Here is an 18,613-nt window from a genome sequence, read left to right as displayed (position 1 = left end):
AAAAGCCTGGGCCGCGCCCAGATTGGTTTCCTTTAAGGGTGTAATTCAAAATTTCCGACGAACACTCCACCCCTTTATACGCGAAGTCCCCCCTCCCCCTCCCCCCGGGGTAGATGCCGCTTTTGATTGTTAATAATGGCGGTTGATCTTCAAGTGAAGAGATTGCGACTTGGAAGGAAGTAGGTCAAATTTACAGGGTCTAACACCTCTTCTTGAAGAAATTTATAATGGATCGTCACCAGGTCTCACAATAATTTATTTCATGTCATATGGCTAGAGCCAAGTTACCAGTTTTAAGCAGAAAATAGCAAAATGCGCAAGTAATCTAGCTTGAGTCTGGACCTGACTAAGGAATCACATTTTTCAGTGGCAAAACTGCCACGCCCTAGTTTGCCAAAACGTTTTCACAGTTGTTGTTCTGTAATTATGGAAACAGGACACGTACCTAGTTGCCAGCCATGCATTTAGCAATCTCTGGGGTTTCTAAACGAAAGGATTTAGAAGTCACTTTCGACGTTGCACACTGCATGAGAATGTTTATCAACTTTTTAATATTGTTAACTGAACATTATTGCATCTTAAAAACTGGAAATTAAGGTCAATAGACAATTTCCAGTCTACTTAATGGTCTTTTTGAAGTCGTTCTCTTTTTTTCTCTGATCACTTGCATGGCTTGTTCCTTGTTTCAAACTTAAGCTTTCTCAGTAAAACGAAATAATCCCTACAACGTTCAAACATTTTGGCAAGTTTCCATGTGACTGGAAAATCTCCATATTCTTCGCCACACTAAGTTTCTCAAGGTGTAAATTTCGACTGTATGCCTTTTATCTTGTTATTGCCACAGTTAAATGGCTCAAGGGATGAGCATCGGCGCCTGTATGTCGCTTCTTCGCCCTAATTGATTTCCATTAAATGAAAACTTCTGCTTCACTGAGGCTATTTTGAATTTGGCGTAAACATGGCTAGGAATAAATGACCTCTTAAAGTAAATACATTATTTCCTTTTCCTGTCATCATTCTAGAGAACAAGTAAAACATAAATAATTAATTGTAGGAAAATTGTATAAAAACAAAGGTGTATTTTCTTCTATTCGCACTAGCGATTTCTTAGGGCCGGTGTAGAACTGAATGGACGAAAGCTCGGCAAAATCAAAGGTAAGACACTAAGTGTCATGGCTTTTCCATTTTGTTTTATTTCCTCGTTTTCTTCTACTTCCTTGACTACAGAAGAAGGCTTGAGGGCGAACACTTCAATAACATTTCCTCTTGCTTAAAAATGAGACGAGATTTCAAGCCTGCTTTTCGGCTCTGTTCAAATGCAAGCACAAGTGTAGTTTATTCCACGAAACCCGGATGTTGTCATTTTTTAATTGCCAATATCGTGTCATCCGTGTCGAAATGTGAGAAGTATAACTGATTACAACAGTTTTTGGATTTTCCTTAGATAAGGTGTTAACTCTACGGTACTGAAAAACCCCCAAAGGCTTTTAAATGTCTTGCTAAGAACTTAATTTAATACAAGCAAGCTTGAAGACGTGATGTTTTGAAAGTAACCTAAAGTGGACTCATATGGAGAACGAAAGAACATTTCAATCTAACAAAACAAAGCAGTGAGGGTCTTTTCTACACTTGTGACGATTCCCGCACCTTTCAGTATGGCTCGTTACCGGATCAGTTTGTATTACGATCGATTTAAAGGCTCCTTTTTTCGGAGAGCAACAAACTGAGAATATTAAGCGCTAATCTGACTTTGGAGTTATATTTCCCAGCTGACTGTGATAATACGTTTTAAGTAGTTTCACACATGTAACCATGTTGACGGTTCTCAGACACTGCCGAGATGTAGTTATCCACCTCCCCGAAAAACGGATACTCGATTTTAAAAACGGTTAACTTTTATTAGCTGGTATAAGTGGCGTTTAATGAATTTTTTTAAATAGTCAAATATTGCACCCTTGGTTGTCCTGTTTCCAAATTACTGGAACCGGCAACTCTGTTTGCGTGGGATCACTAACAATCCTACTGAGTTCATCGGAGCCGACCATTTATCATTCTTGTCCAAGAAGACCAAAAAGTCAACAATCCATTTAATGTCAAAATTTATTGCATTCCATCCCACACCCCGCTCAACAATTACTTCGGTATGCTGAGAGGGGCGGGGTGGGAGGGGCTGGCGTGTGGCTTAGTTGTTCAGGGTGGGGCTATTCGCTCGGTGGTTTTGACGCTTACGCCATGTTGGCGGACGAAAACAAAAGATCTCTTATTTCCTCCTTGTGTTCGTCCAAAAGCAGTCTTAAATTACATTATTGTTGTCTGTGTCTTTAGATTGGTTCAGTGCAAACCATCTATTGGTTGCCATACTCTAAAATGATTTGTAATGCTTTAAATCGTTGCAGAATATACAGGGCCACACAAGATGACAGCCCTACAATGTACCCGTTATAATTGTGGTTCCTTTACTTTTTTAGATTTCCACTCATTTATACTTAAATGCTATCGCTAAAATAGTCTCTTTAGTTTCACCAAAAACAAAATCTTCTCTTAGGTAAATTGCCTTCATTCCGATATGAAAAGTGAAAATCATAACTGAATCACCCAAAAAAATTGGGCATTTGGCGTCTTCCACAATTAAGATACTGTACTGAAATTCCTTCTGTAAAGAAAGTAGAGCGTACTTTCAAACAAATTTCATGGGTCACTTCCCCGATAAAATATATTATTAGTAAGTTCACACTCTGCGCAACCATTTAAGTCGTACACGCCAATATAAATGCTGATTTATGATGGAGAACTCACATCCAAACATCACTACACAAAAGCAAAGGTCATAGCAACCTTGGATCCCTACTAGTTTTGAAGAAAGCGAGAACGAGTTATTACTTTGATAAATCAATCTTCGGGAGAGTTCTAGAAGACAGAAAACACATATTACGGAAATATTTTTGCATTTTGATATTCCAATTAGTTCATTGCGCAGACACGCAAATTTTAATGAGAACATCTTTTTCTTCAAAATTTGAGTGAAACATGCAATAATTTATAAATCATACAAAGGTACTTTGAGTAAGGACACATTAACATCCCGGAAAGCAACTTATTTTTTTTTCTCATTTTCTCAGTCTAGAATTTCTGGTAAATAAAAAACAACCTGCTATAAATTGAAATGCTAATTTTTTTTCCATTTGTTTTTCGTGCATCGCTCGAGGCTACGTTAAATAGCTTATAGTGGATGTAACGTAAGTTAATCGATTTCTTAACCAGATGGTTTAAAGCGATATTTATCCACTTTGTGCCATAAAACAAATTCTCAATGCAAAGCTATGAATAAATTGGCAGACGTTCAAGACAAAGCCGAAGCCGCTTGAAAAAAAAAGTGTTCAAATTCTCGTCAAAGGCTATTTATCTACAAACACTGAGCTCCGACCTTAAACAAGTTGTAAAACCTCGTTGTTTCTGGCTTACGGTAGGTTCGAAACAAACTGAAATTAGACACCAAAGGGCACCGCTCCATTTTAGACAAGAACTGTGCGTTCATGTAAGCTTAATTTTTGGTTCGCAAAACGTGAGACAAAATCCTTAGGGGGGCTGAAAATTCAAAGGCTTGGCAACCTGATGCTGGAGATAATTGCGAAGTCAGACAAAGGCTATTCATGGTGAGACCTCATTTCTTTTCTTTCTTTTTTTTTCAAGCTTAAGACCTCCTCGTAAGCTTTGAAATTATCGGTGTTGAGAAAAATGTTATTTCGCATCAAGCTTACAGAGAAGGGCGATCCAGCTGGATGGAGAAGAGAAATCTGGTGGAAAGAGTGCGCACACAGTCCCGTAAAAGATATGTACTGTAACAATTTGGCAGTGAAGGAACATTACTTTAGAAGGTCCGCTCCCCCCAAAGACTTTGAGGTTTACAGATGTTTTTCCTCCAAACATGTATTTGACAAATGCGATGGTGATTTTCTCTTAACACTGAAAGTATCCGTAAATATGTTTTCAAACATTGCAAAAAAGTCTCGAGAATTGGTTTTATTTCCGCTTCAAAATGCATAAAGAATATGTAAGAATTGTTTTTATCTTCTTTTTCATTTAAATTAGTTGGAGTAGAATTGAGATGGATTTAGCTAACCGGAGAAGATTTCAAGTTTGCTTTTGAATAAATATATTGAAAACGTTGAGTGAGTCAGAGAAGAAAGTAAAGAAGAAAGCGAGCTGTTCGAACAAGAATCAGGCAGACGAGATATTTTATATCTATACACAAGAGGTGTAGAAATGTTGTTATGTAAGTAGGGGGATAATTTCCTCGATGTATACTGCATCTGTTGAAAGGAGGAAGCTTATACATCAAAAAATCGCAATACGAGCTCCGCATTTGAAAAGTAGCGAAAGCCGCTGACATCTTCGAAACTCATGCATATTTAGCGGTGTAATGGTTTTGGATATAAAATGCAGCATTCCTTTTTGGACTTCAAAGAAGAGCCTTGTAGATGACTGGGTGGCAAATCTCACCAAGTATAGAAATCCTTTAGTTTTCAAGTTTCCTTTTTTTGCATCAAAAACGAGCTTTTGCCTTGTTTCCATGGAAACAAGGCGGAACAACATTGTCACTAAGCTTGCACCTGTTGTCCGCAATGTTTTTCACAACACGCTGAGAGAGTTGCTATCAGAGCCTCGCGTCACAAAGCTGAATAAGAAAGGCATAAATGATAGTAATTAATGCTCTCTATTGAACTTAGGTTATTATACTCCCGAAATATATGCCCTTGAACTGAAGGTTACGTTAGAAAGAGTTGAAAAGGTGTCAAGATTTCGAAAAGTGCAACACAAAAAATCAAGTCAGGAAGCGTAACATTTTGCCGGTTGGAATGGTGAGTTATATTATTAAGAAAGCGATGAAAATGGCCCGGAATAGCCGTTCCGAAACCTACGCAACACAAAAAGTGGTTTCTTTAATTAATCAAGTTGAGAGGGATTCCAGAAACTTCGGATTTCGTGGCAACTCAAACAAAAACAAACTGGAAAATTAAAATAGTCAAGCATTAGCAAAAACTCTCGCAAGAGACAAGGGAATCACTCACTTTCAATTTAAGACGTTTCTCGAGGTTAAGTTACAAAATCCGCAACAAAGACTTCATTCATTCGACAGGTTGGATGTGACAAATTTAATTGCCTTAGGGCGATACATTATCGACAAAAGACGAAAGGGATAGAATTAGAAAGTTAAGACCGGGATTTCATTGGTACTCGGCACGTTCTTAGCTAAACTGCCTGATTCATATTCGCGGGCGAAATGTTTGTTGCTAGTTTGCGCTTTGGGGAAAACAGTGATTTCATCTTCAATGAATTTATGCGGCACAATTAAGACTCTTGTTTGTGCTCCACGCGTCTTATAAGCTAAACTCAAGTTAGGTAAAAAATGTTTTGCTTCTTAATTTGTGTTTAAGGGGACAAAGCACTACCGTCTTACCCGACCCTTTTTGCAACTGATATATATTCATTGTAGGAGGATAAAGAAAAGTTCACTCTTCTTGATTTCAGTCTAAAGAATGACGTTATGAATTACAAAAAGAAGGATGTAACGTGAAGTCTGCGGCACGAACTATGGAAAACACTACTGAAAATCTTCGACGGTTTCCCCCTAGAAGTAAATTTAACGATGAAGAATCGACAGGAGTTTTGCGGTTGATTGTGGAACAAGAACGCTTACTAAAGAACCCTGTTAACCCGGTGTTGAATATCACGAGCGACAAACTTAAGCGTCTTCCTCCGCTGAGTGAAGCACTGCATGATTCCCGGAATGCGCAACTCGAGAATCCCGCTTTCGAACCGAAACGAATTCATCGAAGGCCAAAGTCAAACGAGGATAGGGCAACATTTTTAAAAGGCGCGCTCGGAAAGCCTAAAATTCCTGAGATTTACAGTACGCCGAAAATAGCGAGGCCCCGGCAGCGTGAAAGACCGCGCGCCTCGTACGGGCGACACATTGAGATTCAAAGAAACCACAGTGAGCCGATCGAGTGGAAGGAAAGCATCGAGGAATATAACGGTTCTTCGACGAACGACTTTTTCCTAGACAGACAGTCAAACCCCACACCGCTACAGAAGACTAACAAGCTGATGGACCAAGAAACAGTATCGAGAACTATAAATAAAGACGGGTTTGAGTACGAAAGCGAAGACGATTTAATAGATATTGCGCAAATTGAGGAAAAATATGTCTCACATATAAACTAACGAAAGTTCAGGATTTCATCACAACGCGGAACGGCTACACGAGGATCACCAAAGCGAAAGCACAAATGGGTGAAAATGAAATTTATGGCTTCAAACTTGATGGCCAGACATGGAAGTCATTGCGAGTGCACTTAAAAGGCTTAAAAATGTTTATATTTAAACAATTTTAAACTTGAGATGCTGAGAGGAAGAACAAATAGGAGTTGACAACTGAAAACGTGAGAAGATGAGGCACTGATGATTCTTTTGAGAACAAGACTGTTAGCGATATACCTCGTCATTTCGTTACGCGTACGCTGTGACTTCATATTTAGAATCAGAATTAGTGCGTTTCTGTGACAGGAAAGAATACTTTTTCGCCCTTATCGGTGTTTTTGTAGTCGCTACTTGGCTGGACGAATGGATCATCTTTTCAATGAAAATAAGGAAAACACGACAGTACGCTAAAACGACCCCTGGAGAGAGCAGTTGGGAAATTAGAAAGATATCACGATGCATTTTTAAAGAACGCTGTTTTTCTGCTCTCAACACTGGGAGTCAAATAATATAAGATCTTCGCAAAGATTAGAACGTTTTTCATCGAAACACCAGGAACATATATTTTTATATATAATTAAGTCAAATATACATAGAGTGAATTAAAGCGCAAAGTCCGTTTTTAATACCACGCCGACTCTGTCAAAAATTAAGAATAAAACGTTCACCAGCGCTTGCTTTTTTTCTGTAGTAATGTAATTAATTCCCCATAATTCAGTCACCAGCTCGTCAAATTCTCGGGTGAACGTCCTTCGAAATTTTTTTCTAAGTAAGAAGAAAAAAAATCGTATTCAAGCCGTAAGACTTTTTAAAAAGGAATGTAGGAATTGCTCTCGATCAGGCCCCAATTGTTCAAACGATGATTAGCGCTATCCGCCGGATAAATCATTATCCAGCGGATAGAGCAATTGGTTTCACTATGACTTATTTCCTGGATAGTGATTTATCCGGCGGATAGCGCTACCCTCGTTTGAACAACTGGGGCCAGTTCGTTGACATTTATGAACTTTCGAAAGTCATTTTTTCATGAAAGGAAAGAGAAGGGTTGGGTAGGATTCCGTAGAAGGACGAGGTAGGGAGGAGACCCTAAGCTTTCAATCTGCTGAACCCTCTAGCTAACCAAACATGATCCAATATAACGTTTTATCCCCCTTTCACCCCCCCCCCCCCACCCCACTCCTTCCCGTAGATAATAAAAACTTCATGCGATGGGTGATGGGAGTAGAAAACCGTCACCTCAATTCCGGGAGCTCTCCTTCCGTTTTGGGCTGCTGGCCAAAAAACGATGGGAGTCCTGGGAACGAGATCAGGAAAGCTGATACAAGCGAAGAGAAAGCTGCTATTTAGGCCACTTTCAGAAATACCATAATACTCTTTGTTTGCCCTCCAAAATCAAATGTTGGTTTTTGAGAAGAGGGAAGAGCATCATTCTAAAGAATTGACGTGATAAAAAACTGAGGGGAGAAACACGAAACAGCGTTACCGAGCAGATTTAAGCGTTGATTTGTAGCATTTAGATTTAATCACAAATTTGGACACATTTACCTCTTAGTTATTGTGATAAATACCTCCATGTAAACAGTTTTACACAATTGAAATTTTCAGTAGTTCGTCAAGCTGACCTGGCGCCAGTTGTTCAAAAGGTGGACAGCGCTACCCACCGGATAAGTGATCACTATCCATTGCATAGCGCAATTGATTTCGACTTATCCACTGGATAGTGATTTATCCGGCAGATAGCTCTATCCATCGTTTGAACAACTGAGGCCTGGTGAATATTGGTATCCATGCAGTGATCCAGGTTGTTAAAAATAATAAGTTCACAAGACATACTTCGAATGAGTTGAAATAAAAAGGAAACATTAGTTTGAGATATATGACGGTTATTGACCAAGCCTGAGGTCAAGATGGCTGGATAGTGGCCAAGTTCTTTTTTGCGTGTTTATGGACTGAAACGAAGTCGAAGTCCATAAATACGCAAAAAAAGAACAAGCTTGACAGAACAAGCCTGGTCAATAAAGGATTTATTATATGGGATAAAACACCAAAAAATTATCTTTGATCTTGCGGGACCAAGCGAGTAATCTCGAGCGGGCAGTATAGCTTCATCTTGCCCGCTCGGGTAGGCAATCACAGCGAGGGATTTTGTTCATTTTTGCCTGCTCACGGAAAGATCCACGCACCATACACATACACGCACATATACTTAATTGACCACTACCCCTAGAGGCTTTCAGGGCCATTGAAAGACAGTAAACGAAGCAGACGACACTGAACAACGTTAACAACTGTTAAGAATCCTAACGGGACGAAGGCAAACCAGTTGCCGGGCTATTTACAAGTGAAGCAGAGAAGTTGAACCAGGGACTACCTTCATCTTTATCTTATATCGTAAACTTTGAATAAGATACCACTATGTGACTTTTGTATCATTGTATATAGTAAACTGAATTCTACTAGTATATTTTTACATATTTATGTTACTAACTTGATTGAACAGAACGAGTCTTGAACCAGTGATCTCAAGATCTCAAGGCAAGCACTCTATCCACTGAGTCGTACTGCCTCCTAATAAAATATTGGCAGCCATAGAACACGTACACCTCTTGCTTAATAATGCAATCCCGACTCTGTGGCAACAAAGCCATGTAATTAACGTGGGGCTTCATAATGAGTGCGCTTAACGATCGTTGTTTAACGGACAGAGAGATTAAGCTAAGTGACAACTTAGTATTCCTTTTGTACTAATTGAAATAAGAAAACCTGAACTGGTGAGATATTACTTGGTAAACATGAAAATTAAAAGGCAAGCGAGGGGAAGAGGGGTGGCAAAAAAAATCTTGCAGTTTGGAAGACGGGAAAACACCATAGATTCATCGTGTAAAGAGCACTTTGCCAAACTCTACCTCGATGCAAAGGGAACCAAGAAGAAAGAAGAAAATGGGTTTACATAAACAATTAGTGCCTAATCCTTATTTAGCATCAAAAAGGGTGAATTGGTCCAACCACTCAACACGCATGAGCTAATTTCATGAAAAGTATCCATAGCGTTTACCAGTTATCACCGAAGTGTCATTGAATGTTAGCAACTAAAATTTCAGTAACTGTTTCCAATAGTACCCGGAGGTAAGCCTAACCTTAACAAGATCTTGACAGGTTATAGCTTATTATTGATATTGATTAAGTCTCTAGCTACTCACTAGATCAATTAGCTTTGGTAGCAACCGATTACAATGTAAACATTGAACTCCGGAGTACTAAATGTCGACGATTGAATAAGATCGCGTGGCGCCTGGAAGACCGCTGCAAGAATTTATCGAAATATCTTGACTTCTTGGCTACTATGAAATGCAAAAACACAATGTCTGTCATTATGTTCAAGTGATTACTTGGGTCATATTTCCTGGAAAACGATGACATCTCATGGACAAAAAGTCAAGGTTACGGAGGTTTTCCTAAATACACGAGATCACAATCGTCTCAAATGCCACGGAGTTACCTTCGGACATGATGTTGACAACCGGCTGCCAAGTTCAACTGCTGATAAAATTGTCTCTGAAAGGTCGAAAAAACTAGTGATTGTGGGTAACCTTTATCCAACGAGCCGACATAAGATTATTCGTCGTCAAAAAGGAAGAGATTTGCTCGTTGCTACGAAGGCCATAGAGAAAAGTTTGCGAATGAAGTTGGAAAAGAATGGGCGGAAGACATCGTGCTACCAGGGCAGTAATTATAAGCAACTAGAAACGAGAGAACCAAATGGTGTCGATCGCACGACATCTGAATTAAAATTGACTTCATCTAGCGCAGCTGTTCGTTCTAGCGGAGTAGAGCATACAAGAAAGAAAGAAAAACAAGCTAACGGAAAGAAAACCTCAAAAAACTGTTTACAAGGGACCAAAAGTATTTACAGTCGACATATCAAGAACGGGCAAAGTAGCAACAGAGAAATCCCTCAACCAGACTTCAGCGAAAGCAACAATAATAGTTTATCAAAGGATTTTCAAGACGTGGAATCTGAGTTGCCGGCATCAAAAACAAGAGACAACAGAAGAGCGAATTTTAAACAGTGTTTGCAAGGAAGACAGAGAGTGATTTTAGACGATTGCACTGCAGCAAACTGCTCACAAAATGATACCCAAACACTTCAAGAAGATATATCATCAAGAGACGAAAAGGTTTTAAATAGTCTGACGGATAAGCAGTTGAAAGAGTCTCTGAAAAATATAATGAAGCGACGTAGAAGCAGCATACGATTTGTTAAGTCTGACTACGTATGCGAAGTGCTTAATCTCGAAGCAACAATCAGCGAACAGCTACACACAGATCCGGAGCCTAACAGTGACCAAGAAAAATGTTCGGTGTCTACTCGGAAGATTTCGCAAAGTCGCCAGTTCTTGTCGAGCGCACTGGCTCCACCTCGGGTGCAGCCCTCGGGAAAACCCGGGCGAGACGAACCTGCTGAACAGAGCGTGCCACCGACGCAAACTGTATCCCCTACCAGGTCCTTTCTACTTACTGCACCCCTTAGAAGACTAAGCGCTTGGCAAAAACCTGCGCTTGAAACGACCGAGATCAGAGTGATTCGACCCGCTCTCGCAAAGGGATACGTTCCAAACATGACAAACAGAAAGGTCTTTGGAAAACGATTCACTAATTCCTCTCCCGTACTTTCCGCACGAAAAGAGCAGGGTAGGAATTTTGATGAGGAAAATGAAATCCGAGAATTTCTCCTCACGTATGCAAAGGTTTCGACGGAAAACAAACATTTACACGAGCAAACCCACGAGCCAGTACGCATGTTAAGCCAGACCCCCGAATTGGTAATAAAAAGTGCTATTGGACAATTTCTCACACATGCTTTTCCGTCCGGAGAAATTTGTGATTGGAATGGACTTAAAGTCTCATCGCCAATAGATGGTTTTGAGGAGCAACAGCGCTGCAAGTTGTTGAGGATTAAGACTTGTATGAAGCACTTGGCTGCTGTGGCTTGAGGTTAGACAAATACGGAGACTTAGTCATTCTCTAAACGAACAGGGAGACGCGGGGCAATCGACAGGGAATCGGAAAACTGAAACAAAACACCTTAAGGAGTTTCAAGCATAAGTCAAAGGCGACGGGCTTAGCAAGATTGAATGAAATCGAAGTCAAACGCGATCTCAGTTTCGATTGGCATACGAATAAAGAACGACAGCGACGGAGTTTGCGTTTCTGAGCACACGTAGAATAGAAAAGATGGCTTCTTTTATATTCTTGTTTTCAGAGCCTGTGCTTCTTTTGGTCAGCAAAGCTGACAAATTACCGGTAGGAGACGACGTAGATTTCAACGTTCCTGCCATCTGCATGAGAGCCCGTTCAAGAATCTATAAGCATGGTAGTCCATAGTATATTTTTAGTCCATAATTATATGGTTAGGAAACCCGACAAGTTTCTTTGTTTTATGTTTTTGTTCGCTATTTTGGCCCTGACTGTTCTAGCTTCTGAGTTTCATAGCCAGTCCATGGAGATCTTTTGTTGGAGCTGTCGCTCTGTAAGATTTACCCGGCCAAATGGCGAAGCCTATAAATAAATAGATAAATAAATAAATAAATAAATAAACACATGTATATAAACTATGGTTAGTCCGATCACTTTGTCTATGAAAGTTAGCTCAGCTATTTTTTAATAGTCATAAGGATTAATAAAAGACACCCACACCGCTCAAAAACATGGCCGATTTTAAATAAATTATTACAATGCAATTAAGTATCTTGAACAAACTCTCTCTCTGGTACTCCTTTCTCTGCTCTCATTTGTTAAATTTCGGATTATTCAGCTTGCTCGTTCCATTTCTGGTTTTCTCTGTTGCTACGGAGAGCGAGCAGCAATAGACATCTCTATGCGAATTTCTCGTTGTTTTTGGTTTTTCTTGCTTTTTACGATAATGAATCACACTTATTTCTCCAGGGACATGAAAATGTCCCAAGAGAAGTCGAAAACAATGCCTATGCAGATTTTTTGGGGGTAAAAGAGGCGTATTATGGGATTTGCGCAAGTAGTGAATCTGCCGTACTTAGCGTAGGAGTCAACCCTTTCCCGAGTAGATTTATTTATAGAACGCCTGGAGATTCAGCACGTCCACTGTTGTAAAAGCCAATCAAAACAGAGCTATCTCTGCGTCACGAGAAATATGATACTTTTCGCGGGAAAAACATGTTCCTAAAAATAAAGTCACTCGGGGAAGGATTGATTTAGGAATCAATTGAGGACAAAACTGTCCTCAGTGATGAGCTCCTGGGAGCGTTCACAAAAACTTGTCGGGGAGGGGGGGGGGGAACAACTAATGAGAAATTGGGGACCCCAAAAAAAATTAGATGTAAAAGGCGGTGTTTGAAAAATATAAACACCCACAAGGGGGGTACTTTAAATAATGAAAACAAAAATTGTCATTAGCCAATGTAAATACAATTTAACAAAATATAATAATGGGGTTGACAGGTGGTCTGGTTTTCATTTCCTCTGTCATAATTTTGCTCGCTTGAGTACATAATTGAATGGATGCCTCTATTAGGTGCTTCCAGTAAGATTTCATTTAGCAATTTTTTTCATACTACTGTTGTCTTGATGACATATTTTTAGTTTTTTGGTGATTATTTTCTCTGCAGCTTGCCAGGGTTTCCGTTTGAGGTCAACTGCGCATGATTTTGATGGAATGGAGAGACTTTGCATTTAGATGAAGAGAGTGTGGTTGTTTACCATTTACAAGCAGAAACCGGCTGGTACTAGGTTTCTTCAAATCGTAAGCAAAAACTCCCGAATAGGAAATTCAGTTGGGATCGGCGTATACCATTAACACAATTTGTTCAAGTTCACCGAGAGAGTCTGGAGAGAGGCAAAATCATGGAAGTTTGCAAATGGTAAACACGTTTTCCGTTTGGTATTTCAAGTTTAAACTACCTTTCGAGAAATCCCGTTTTCTCCTAAAATTTTCCGTTTGGGACGACCAAAATAGGCTTACCATTTACATTCCAACAAAAACTTCCGGGTTTTTTTGGTAAATGGTAAAAAAACTTGTCTTATGTAACTATCTCAAGCATGTTTTACTTACTCTCTCCCCTTCACCGCTGTTAGATTGGAAAAGATCTCCCACCAAACGTCGCCAACTACGTAAGACATGCTGCATTATGTAATTTCCCAATATTCAGTCATCCACATACATTTACCTTCATCCATATCTAACTACCTCCATTAATAAAAAAATTATCATCATCCGTATTAAGATACATTCACGCTGCTCATTTACCATCATTTACCTTCAGACATATTCATTAACCTTCATATGCTTTCATGTAACTTCAATCATCTTCATTTACCCTCATTTACCTCCAGACATCCGGCGCTGGAGCGTCGTACCAAACGAGTCATCCCAGGATTTCGGCCCGTGCGATCGCTTTTGGACGCAGTTGAACCTTCGCTGCTTTCTGCTACCGACCTTGCCTCCCGGTACGGCATTGAGGAAGAGATATGTCGGCCCCTAAACCATATGTAAAAAACCCCACGCCTACTCACAGCTCCAAACCGCCCTTGTCAATATAGCGTAGGAATTCGACGGCTTGAATATTAAAGAGAAAAGTCGTTTTCTCTCGCATGTGGTAAGCACTGGAGTCTCAGATTACAAAGTGTGCGCACGCGCCCTGCGAAAGGTAACATACATACATGCATAAACTTTATTTCATCTGGAATTTCAGAATAACTACAGGAGCTAATGTCTTCGAGACATTACATTTGCAGCTAAAATACATGGCATATACAGATACATACTAAATACATAATATTTAAAGATATATTCATTAAAAAGAAAAGCCGCTGTACAAAATGCGGCCCTGGATTCTCTTTTAAAACCAATAAACTCATAGGTACGGATAAAATCAGGTAGCGTATTCCGCAACTTAGCTGATACATAAGAAAAAAAGAACTAAGACCATAACTGGTTGTTCTAGGTTTATTGAGCGACAGAATGTAATTTCCGCGAAGATCATGCATAAGAAGAGGACGGGAGAGAAAACGTGTTTTTCATATAAGGAGAAAAATCCTTTTTTTTTGTTTTGTTTTTTCCCAAAAAAACCCCCATACTTTTATAAAGTAATATGAGGATTACAGCCATGAGGGCCAGTCTCGTGCTTCTAAAGTTGCCTCGCTCATGCCCAAAAAGAATTCTGGGTAATTCTGCCATTCCATGACAAGGGAACACTCCCGATTCTCATTTCATAGTTTTTCTCATAAGTGTCGGGCCACCCAGTCCTACCAGCAAAATAACGCATCGATTGAAGTTTTTGGCTTTCAAAACTTGCCCAAATTGTATCGGCAGGTCCTGGAATTCGTCCACAGAAAGGCCAGAGAGACAACTTCACTCGTGAACCGCCATGTTTACAACAGAGCATGTTAGGCGTACCAGTCTGCATGAAACTATCTCTCACCTCTGTCTCAAGAAGACCAGACACGCACGGTTCTTACGTTACGTTTATGCCTGTAGAATCGTGAACAGAAATGTCAATTGCTGGTAAAGACCAGCATGCTAATTCAGTTTTGGGTAGGCTAGGTATCGGAGAGCCAGAACATTTACGCATGCGCTGACGGAATGTTTGAACAAGAGAAAAAAAACGCAGTACCTCCAGACATCCGGCGCTGGAGCGTCGTACCAAACGAGTCATCCCGGGATTTCGGCCCGTGCGATCGCTTTTGGACGCAGTTGGCCCTTCACTGCTTTCTGCTACCGACCTTGCCTCCCGGTACGGCATTGAGGGAGAGATATGTCGGCCCCTAAGCCATATGTGACAAATCCCACGCCTACTCACAGCTCCAAACCGCCCTTGTCAATATAGCGTAGGAATTCGACGGCTTAAATATTTAAGAGAAAAGTCGTTTTCTCTCGCATGTTGTAAGCACTGGAGTCTCAGATTACAAAGTGTGCGCACGCGCCCTGCGAAAGGTAACATACATACATGCATAAACTTTATTTCATCTGGAATTTCAGAATAACTACAGGAGCTAATGTCTTCGAGACATTACATTTGCAGCTAAAATACATGGCATATACAGATACATACTAAATACATAATATTTAAAGATATATTCATTAAAAAGAAAAGCCGCTGTACAAAATGCGGCCCTGGATTCTCTTTTAAAACCAGTAAACTCATAGGTACGGATAAAATCAGGTAGCGTATTTCGCAACTTAGCTGATACATAAGAAAAAAAGAACTAAGACCATAACTGGTTGTTCTAGGTTTCTTGAGCGACAGAATGTAATTTCCGCGAAGATCATGCATAAGAAGAGGACGGGAGAGAAAACGTGTTTTTCATATAAGGAGAAAAATCCTTTTTTTTTGTTTTGTTTTTTCCCAAAAAAACCCCCATACTTTTATAAAGTAATATGAGGATTACAGCCATGAGGGCCAGTCTCGTGCTTCTAAAGTTGCCTCGCTCATGCCCAAAAAGAATTCTGGGTAATTCTGCCATTCCATGACAAGGGAACACTCCCGATTCTCATTTCATAGTTTTTCTCATAAGTGTCGGGCCACCCAGTCCTACCAGCAAAATACCGCATCGATTGAAGTTTTTGGCTTTCAAAACTTGCCCAAATTGTATCGGCAGGTCCTGGAATTCGTCCACAGAAAGGCCAGAGAGACAACTTCACTCGTGAACCGCCATGTTTACAACAGAGCATGTTAGGCGTACCAGTCTGCATGAAACCATCTCTCACCTCGGTTTTCTTTCAAAGGGTTGCCTTTTCCCACATTCTTGCTTAATGATGCCAGCCTGGGGTCTTCTGTGGACGAAGATGGCCCAAAAAACCAGTTGTAAAATGATCAACTTACCAGATGAAGTCGAACTTGCGGTTCCTTCTGCAGGTACCGGAGCACAGCTTACGTAAAACAAAAGAAACAAAGGACAGAAAACAAAACAACTCCAAGCAAAGACTAGTCCTAAAGTGATCAAAAATACAATGCTTTCTGATACTTGCTGGATCTCCGAATACGAACTGGACATTTCTCCCGTGATGTTCCTATCTGAGCCCACATTGACCCAAAACAGCAGATGTTTCCATCAGTACTTCATGCACGGACCGTCACACGAACCCTTACACGGCGGAGCGAAGTTCTGTAGACCGTTTATCGCCGAAAAAGTGCAAAAAAAAAAAAAAGCCAAACAAGCATTTAGCACTTAAAAAGTTAACAAGTAAGTGATACAAAGAGTGGGGAGTACTAATCATGGCCGCCTCTGTGATCTGCCGCAACACCGCATCGTTGAAAAGTTCCTGTAATATTCATGAGAAATTCTCGAACATCACCTTCATGTCTACCACACGAATGAAAAAGCCAAAAACTTGGAATGTTTTAGGAGACAAATTTAGAAAATTCCTCTCCAATTCTCAGCTCTGTACGGTGCATCGTTTCTGAGTTATTTAAATAATATTAATAATTATTGGCTGTGCCAATCACCCTTTACTTGCAGTATTTAGGACTGAATTGCGAAGGGCGCAGCTCACGATATCGGGCTGAAAGCATACAAAGGCGCCTCTGACTGCCGCTATACAGTCCATGTTTGATGTCGGAGCACAGCACCACAGCTAGATGTTAATTAGCTGTGAGTCGATTTTGATGAGGGAGGAAAACCGGAAGAAAACCGGAGAAAAACCCTCGAGTCAGGTTGAGATCGACTGAAACTCAGCCCACATGCAAGCCGGGGCAGAGCCTGAGTTGAACCCCGGCTAGCAGTGGTAGGAGGCTCGGTAGATAACCACTAAGCCATCCTGACTCCCATTTATCGAATCATTTGCAGCAACTTTGCACAGTTTTGTATGGAGCCGCCATGAGGTTGGTCCAACCTCCGTTGTGCACTAAGTTTTACTTGGTAACAAGTTTTAACACTTGTTTCTATGAAAGATGCATGCCATCTTGTCTGTGTTAGATATTGAATAAGGCATTGCTTTGTGGAATAGAGTTGTTGTTGGCTTTGTTAGGAGAGGGTCTCAATGGGGTTAACAGTTAGCCCTGACACGTCAAGAAAAGTTAACCGTTAGGCGCGAAAATGACAAAAAAATAACGGTTACCGTTAGCCATGAAAAAAATTAAAAGCATTTAGAGTGCTTTTTTTTTACTTTTAAAAGTGGAATAGGAAGTGTTTCGAAGGATTTAGAGACTTCAGAGCACTCGACACCGTTTTACCTCCTTTGCTCTTCTCGTGGACATTCCATCTCGCTAAGCTTGTCTGACAAGACAAAATAAGTCCCAAATAACCCCAAGCAAGGGAAGATGAGGTAAGAGAACGGATACCCATGCCCCATCACAGTTTTTAAAATCTATTTTTGGTTTCTCAAAACTATTTTAAGTTCTCGCTCTCTACGCTACGCATATTTAAAATTTCATTACGTCATTACAACTTGCCAATCAGGTGCCTCTCTAAAAATAGCTGCGTAGTTAAGATTAGATTTAAAAACGAAACTTTCATTGGCTTGTGTATGGGGGATCCGTTCTCGTACCTCATCCTCTCTTGCCCCCAGTTGAAAGTCTTGACAAAAATGTAAGATGCATTCTGATGACCAATGACTTATTCTTTTCAATGTGTACTAACACCCTACTAACTAACACAGAGAACTCCAAAAAGCAAAATAAGACTTTCATTTTCAGCGAGGGACGTTTCTTTTTTTTTCATGTAAGTTAACCGTGACGGGAAAACAATAACCATTAGCCGTGAAAAGCCAAATTTTCTAACCATAGTCGTGAAAGCTATCCTTCCATTGAGACCCCCTTAAAAGGGTAGAATCCAAGAAAAGCTTCCTATTTTGTTCCCATTTTGGGATGGGAATTCCTACTATTTCCTATTTTTGGCCACTGTCTTTCCTATTTTCCTATTTTCTCGGAGTGTCATTTGTCACTTGACACCCTGGTAGATGGAGGTAGCTGAAGGTATATTGTAACGTAAATGAACGTGAATGATGGTAGATGAAGGTAAAACAAACTAGATGAGGTGGTTGGAGGTAAATGGACGTTAGTGAAGGTATGTAAAGGTAAATGAATGTGAATAAAGGTAAATGAAGATAATTGAACACGGATGAAGGAAGATGTGACGTAGCTAAACGTAAATGAACGTGAATAAGGGTATATTAAGATAAATGAATGTTAATGAAGGTAAGCCAAGGTATATGAACGTCAATGAAGGTATATGAAGGTAACTGACGGTAGTTGAAGGTAAATGAACGTGAATAAAGGCAGATAAAGGTAAATGAAGGTATATGAAGGTATATGAACGTGAATGAAGGTATATTGAGGTGAATGAAGGTAGATGATTGCGCTTGAAGGTAGACTAAGCT

General features: G+C 40.1%; 1 protein-coding gene and 1 long non-coding RNA gene across 3 annotated transcripts; both read left to right on the top strand.

The window, feature by feature from the left end:
* Window positions 1-3,173: 3,173 nt before the first annotated feature.
* Window positions 3,174-7,399, top strand: LOC137980354 (uncharacterized). 2 transcript variants are annotated; one of them, XR_011118496.1, is made up of 3 exons: window positions 3,174-3,463; window positions 3,691-4,859; window positions 5,530-7,399. It is a non-coding gene; the product is annotated as an uncharacterized lncRNA (long non-coding RNA). The 2 variants fall into 2 exon arrangements; XR_011118495.1 differs by having other exon boundaries at window positions 3,174-3,653; window positions 3,754-4,859.
* Window positions 7,400-9,674: 2,275 nt separating this feature from the next.
* Window positions 9,675-11,816, top strand: LOC137979903 (uncharacterized). The gene has a single exon (XM_068827219.1). It carries the CDS (start codon window positions 9,675-9,677, stop codon window positions 11,253-11,255), a length of 1,581 nt encoding a protein of 526 aa, XP_068683320.1. The 3' UTR covers window positions 11,256-11,816.
* The last annotated feature ends 6,797 nt before the right edge of the window (window positions 11,817-18,613 follow it).

Source organism: Montipora foliosa, chromosome 12 (assembly GCF_036669935.1).
Source record: "Montipora foliosa isolate CH-2021 chromosome 12, ASM3666993v2, whole genome shotgun sequence".
NCBI classification, from domain to species: domain Eukaryota; kingdom Metazoa; phylum Cnidaria; class Anthozoa; order Scleractinia; family Acroporidae; genus Montipora; species Montipora foliosa.
Note: the sequence above shows the minus strand (reverse complement) of the source record. Positions and strands in the feature narration are given on the sequence as shown.

Bases quoted from the DNA above. Each gene is read 5' to 3' on its own strand.
- LOC137979903 (XM_068827219.1), top strand. From the start codon at position 9,675: ATGACATCTCATGGACAAAAAGTCAAGGTTACGGAGGTTTTCCTAAAT.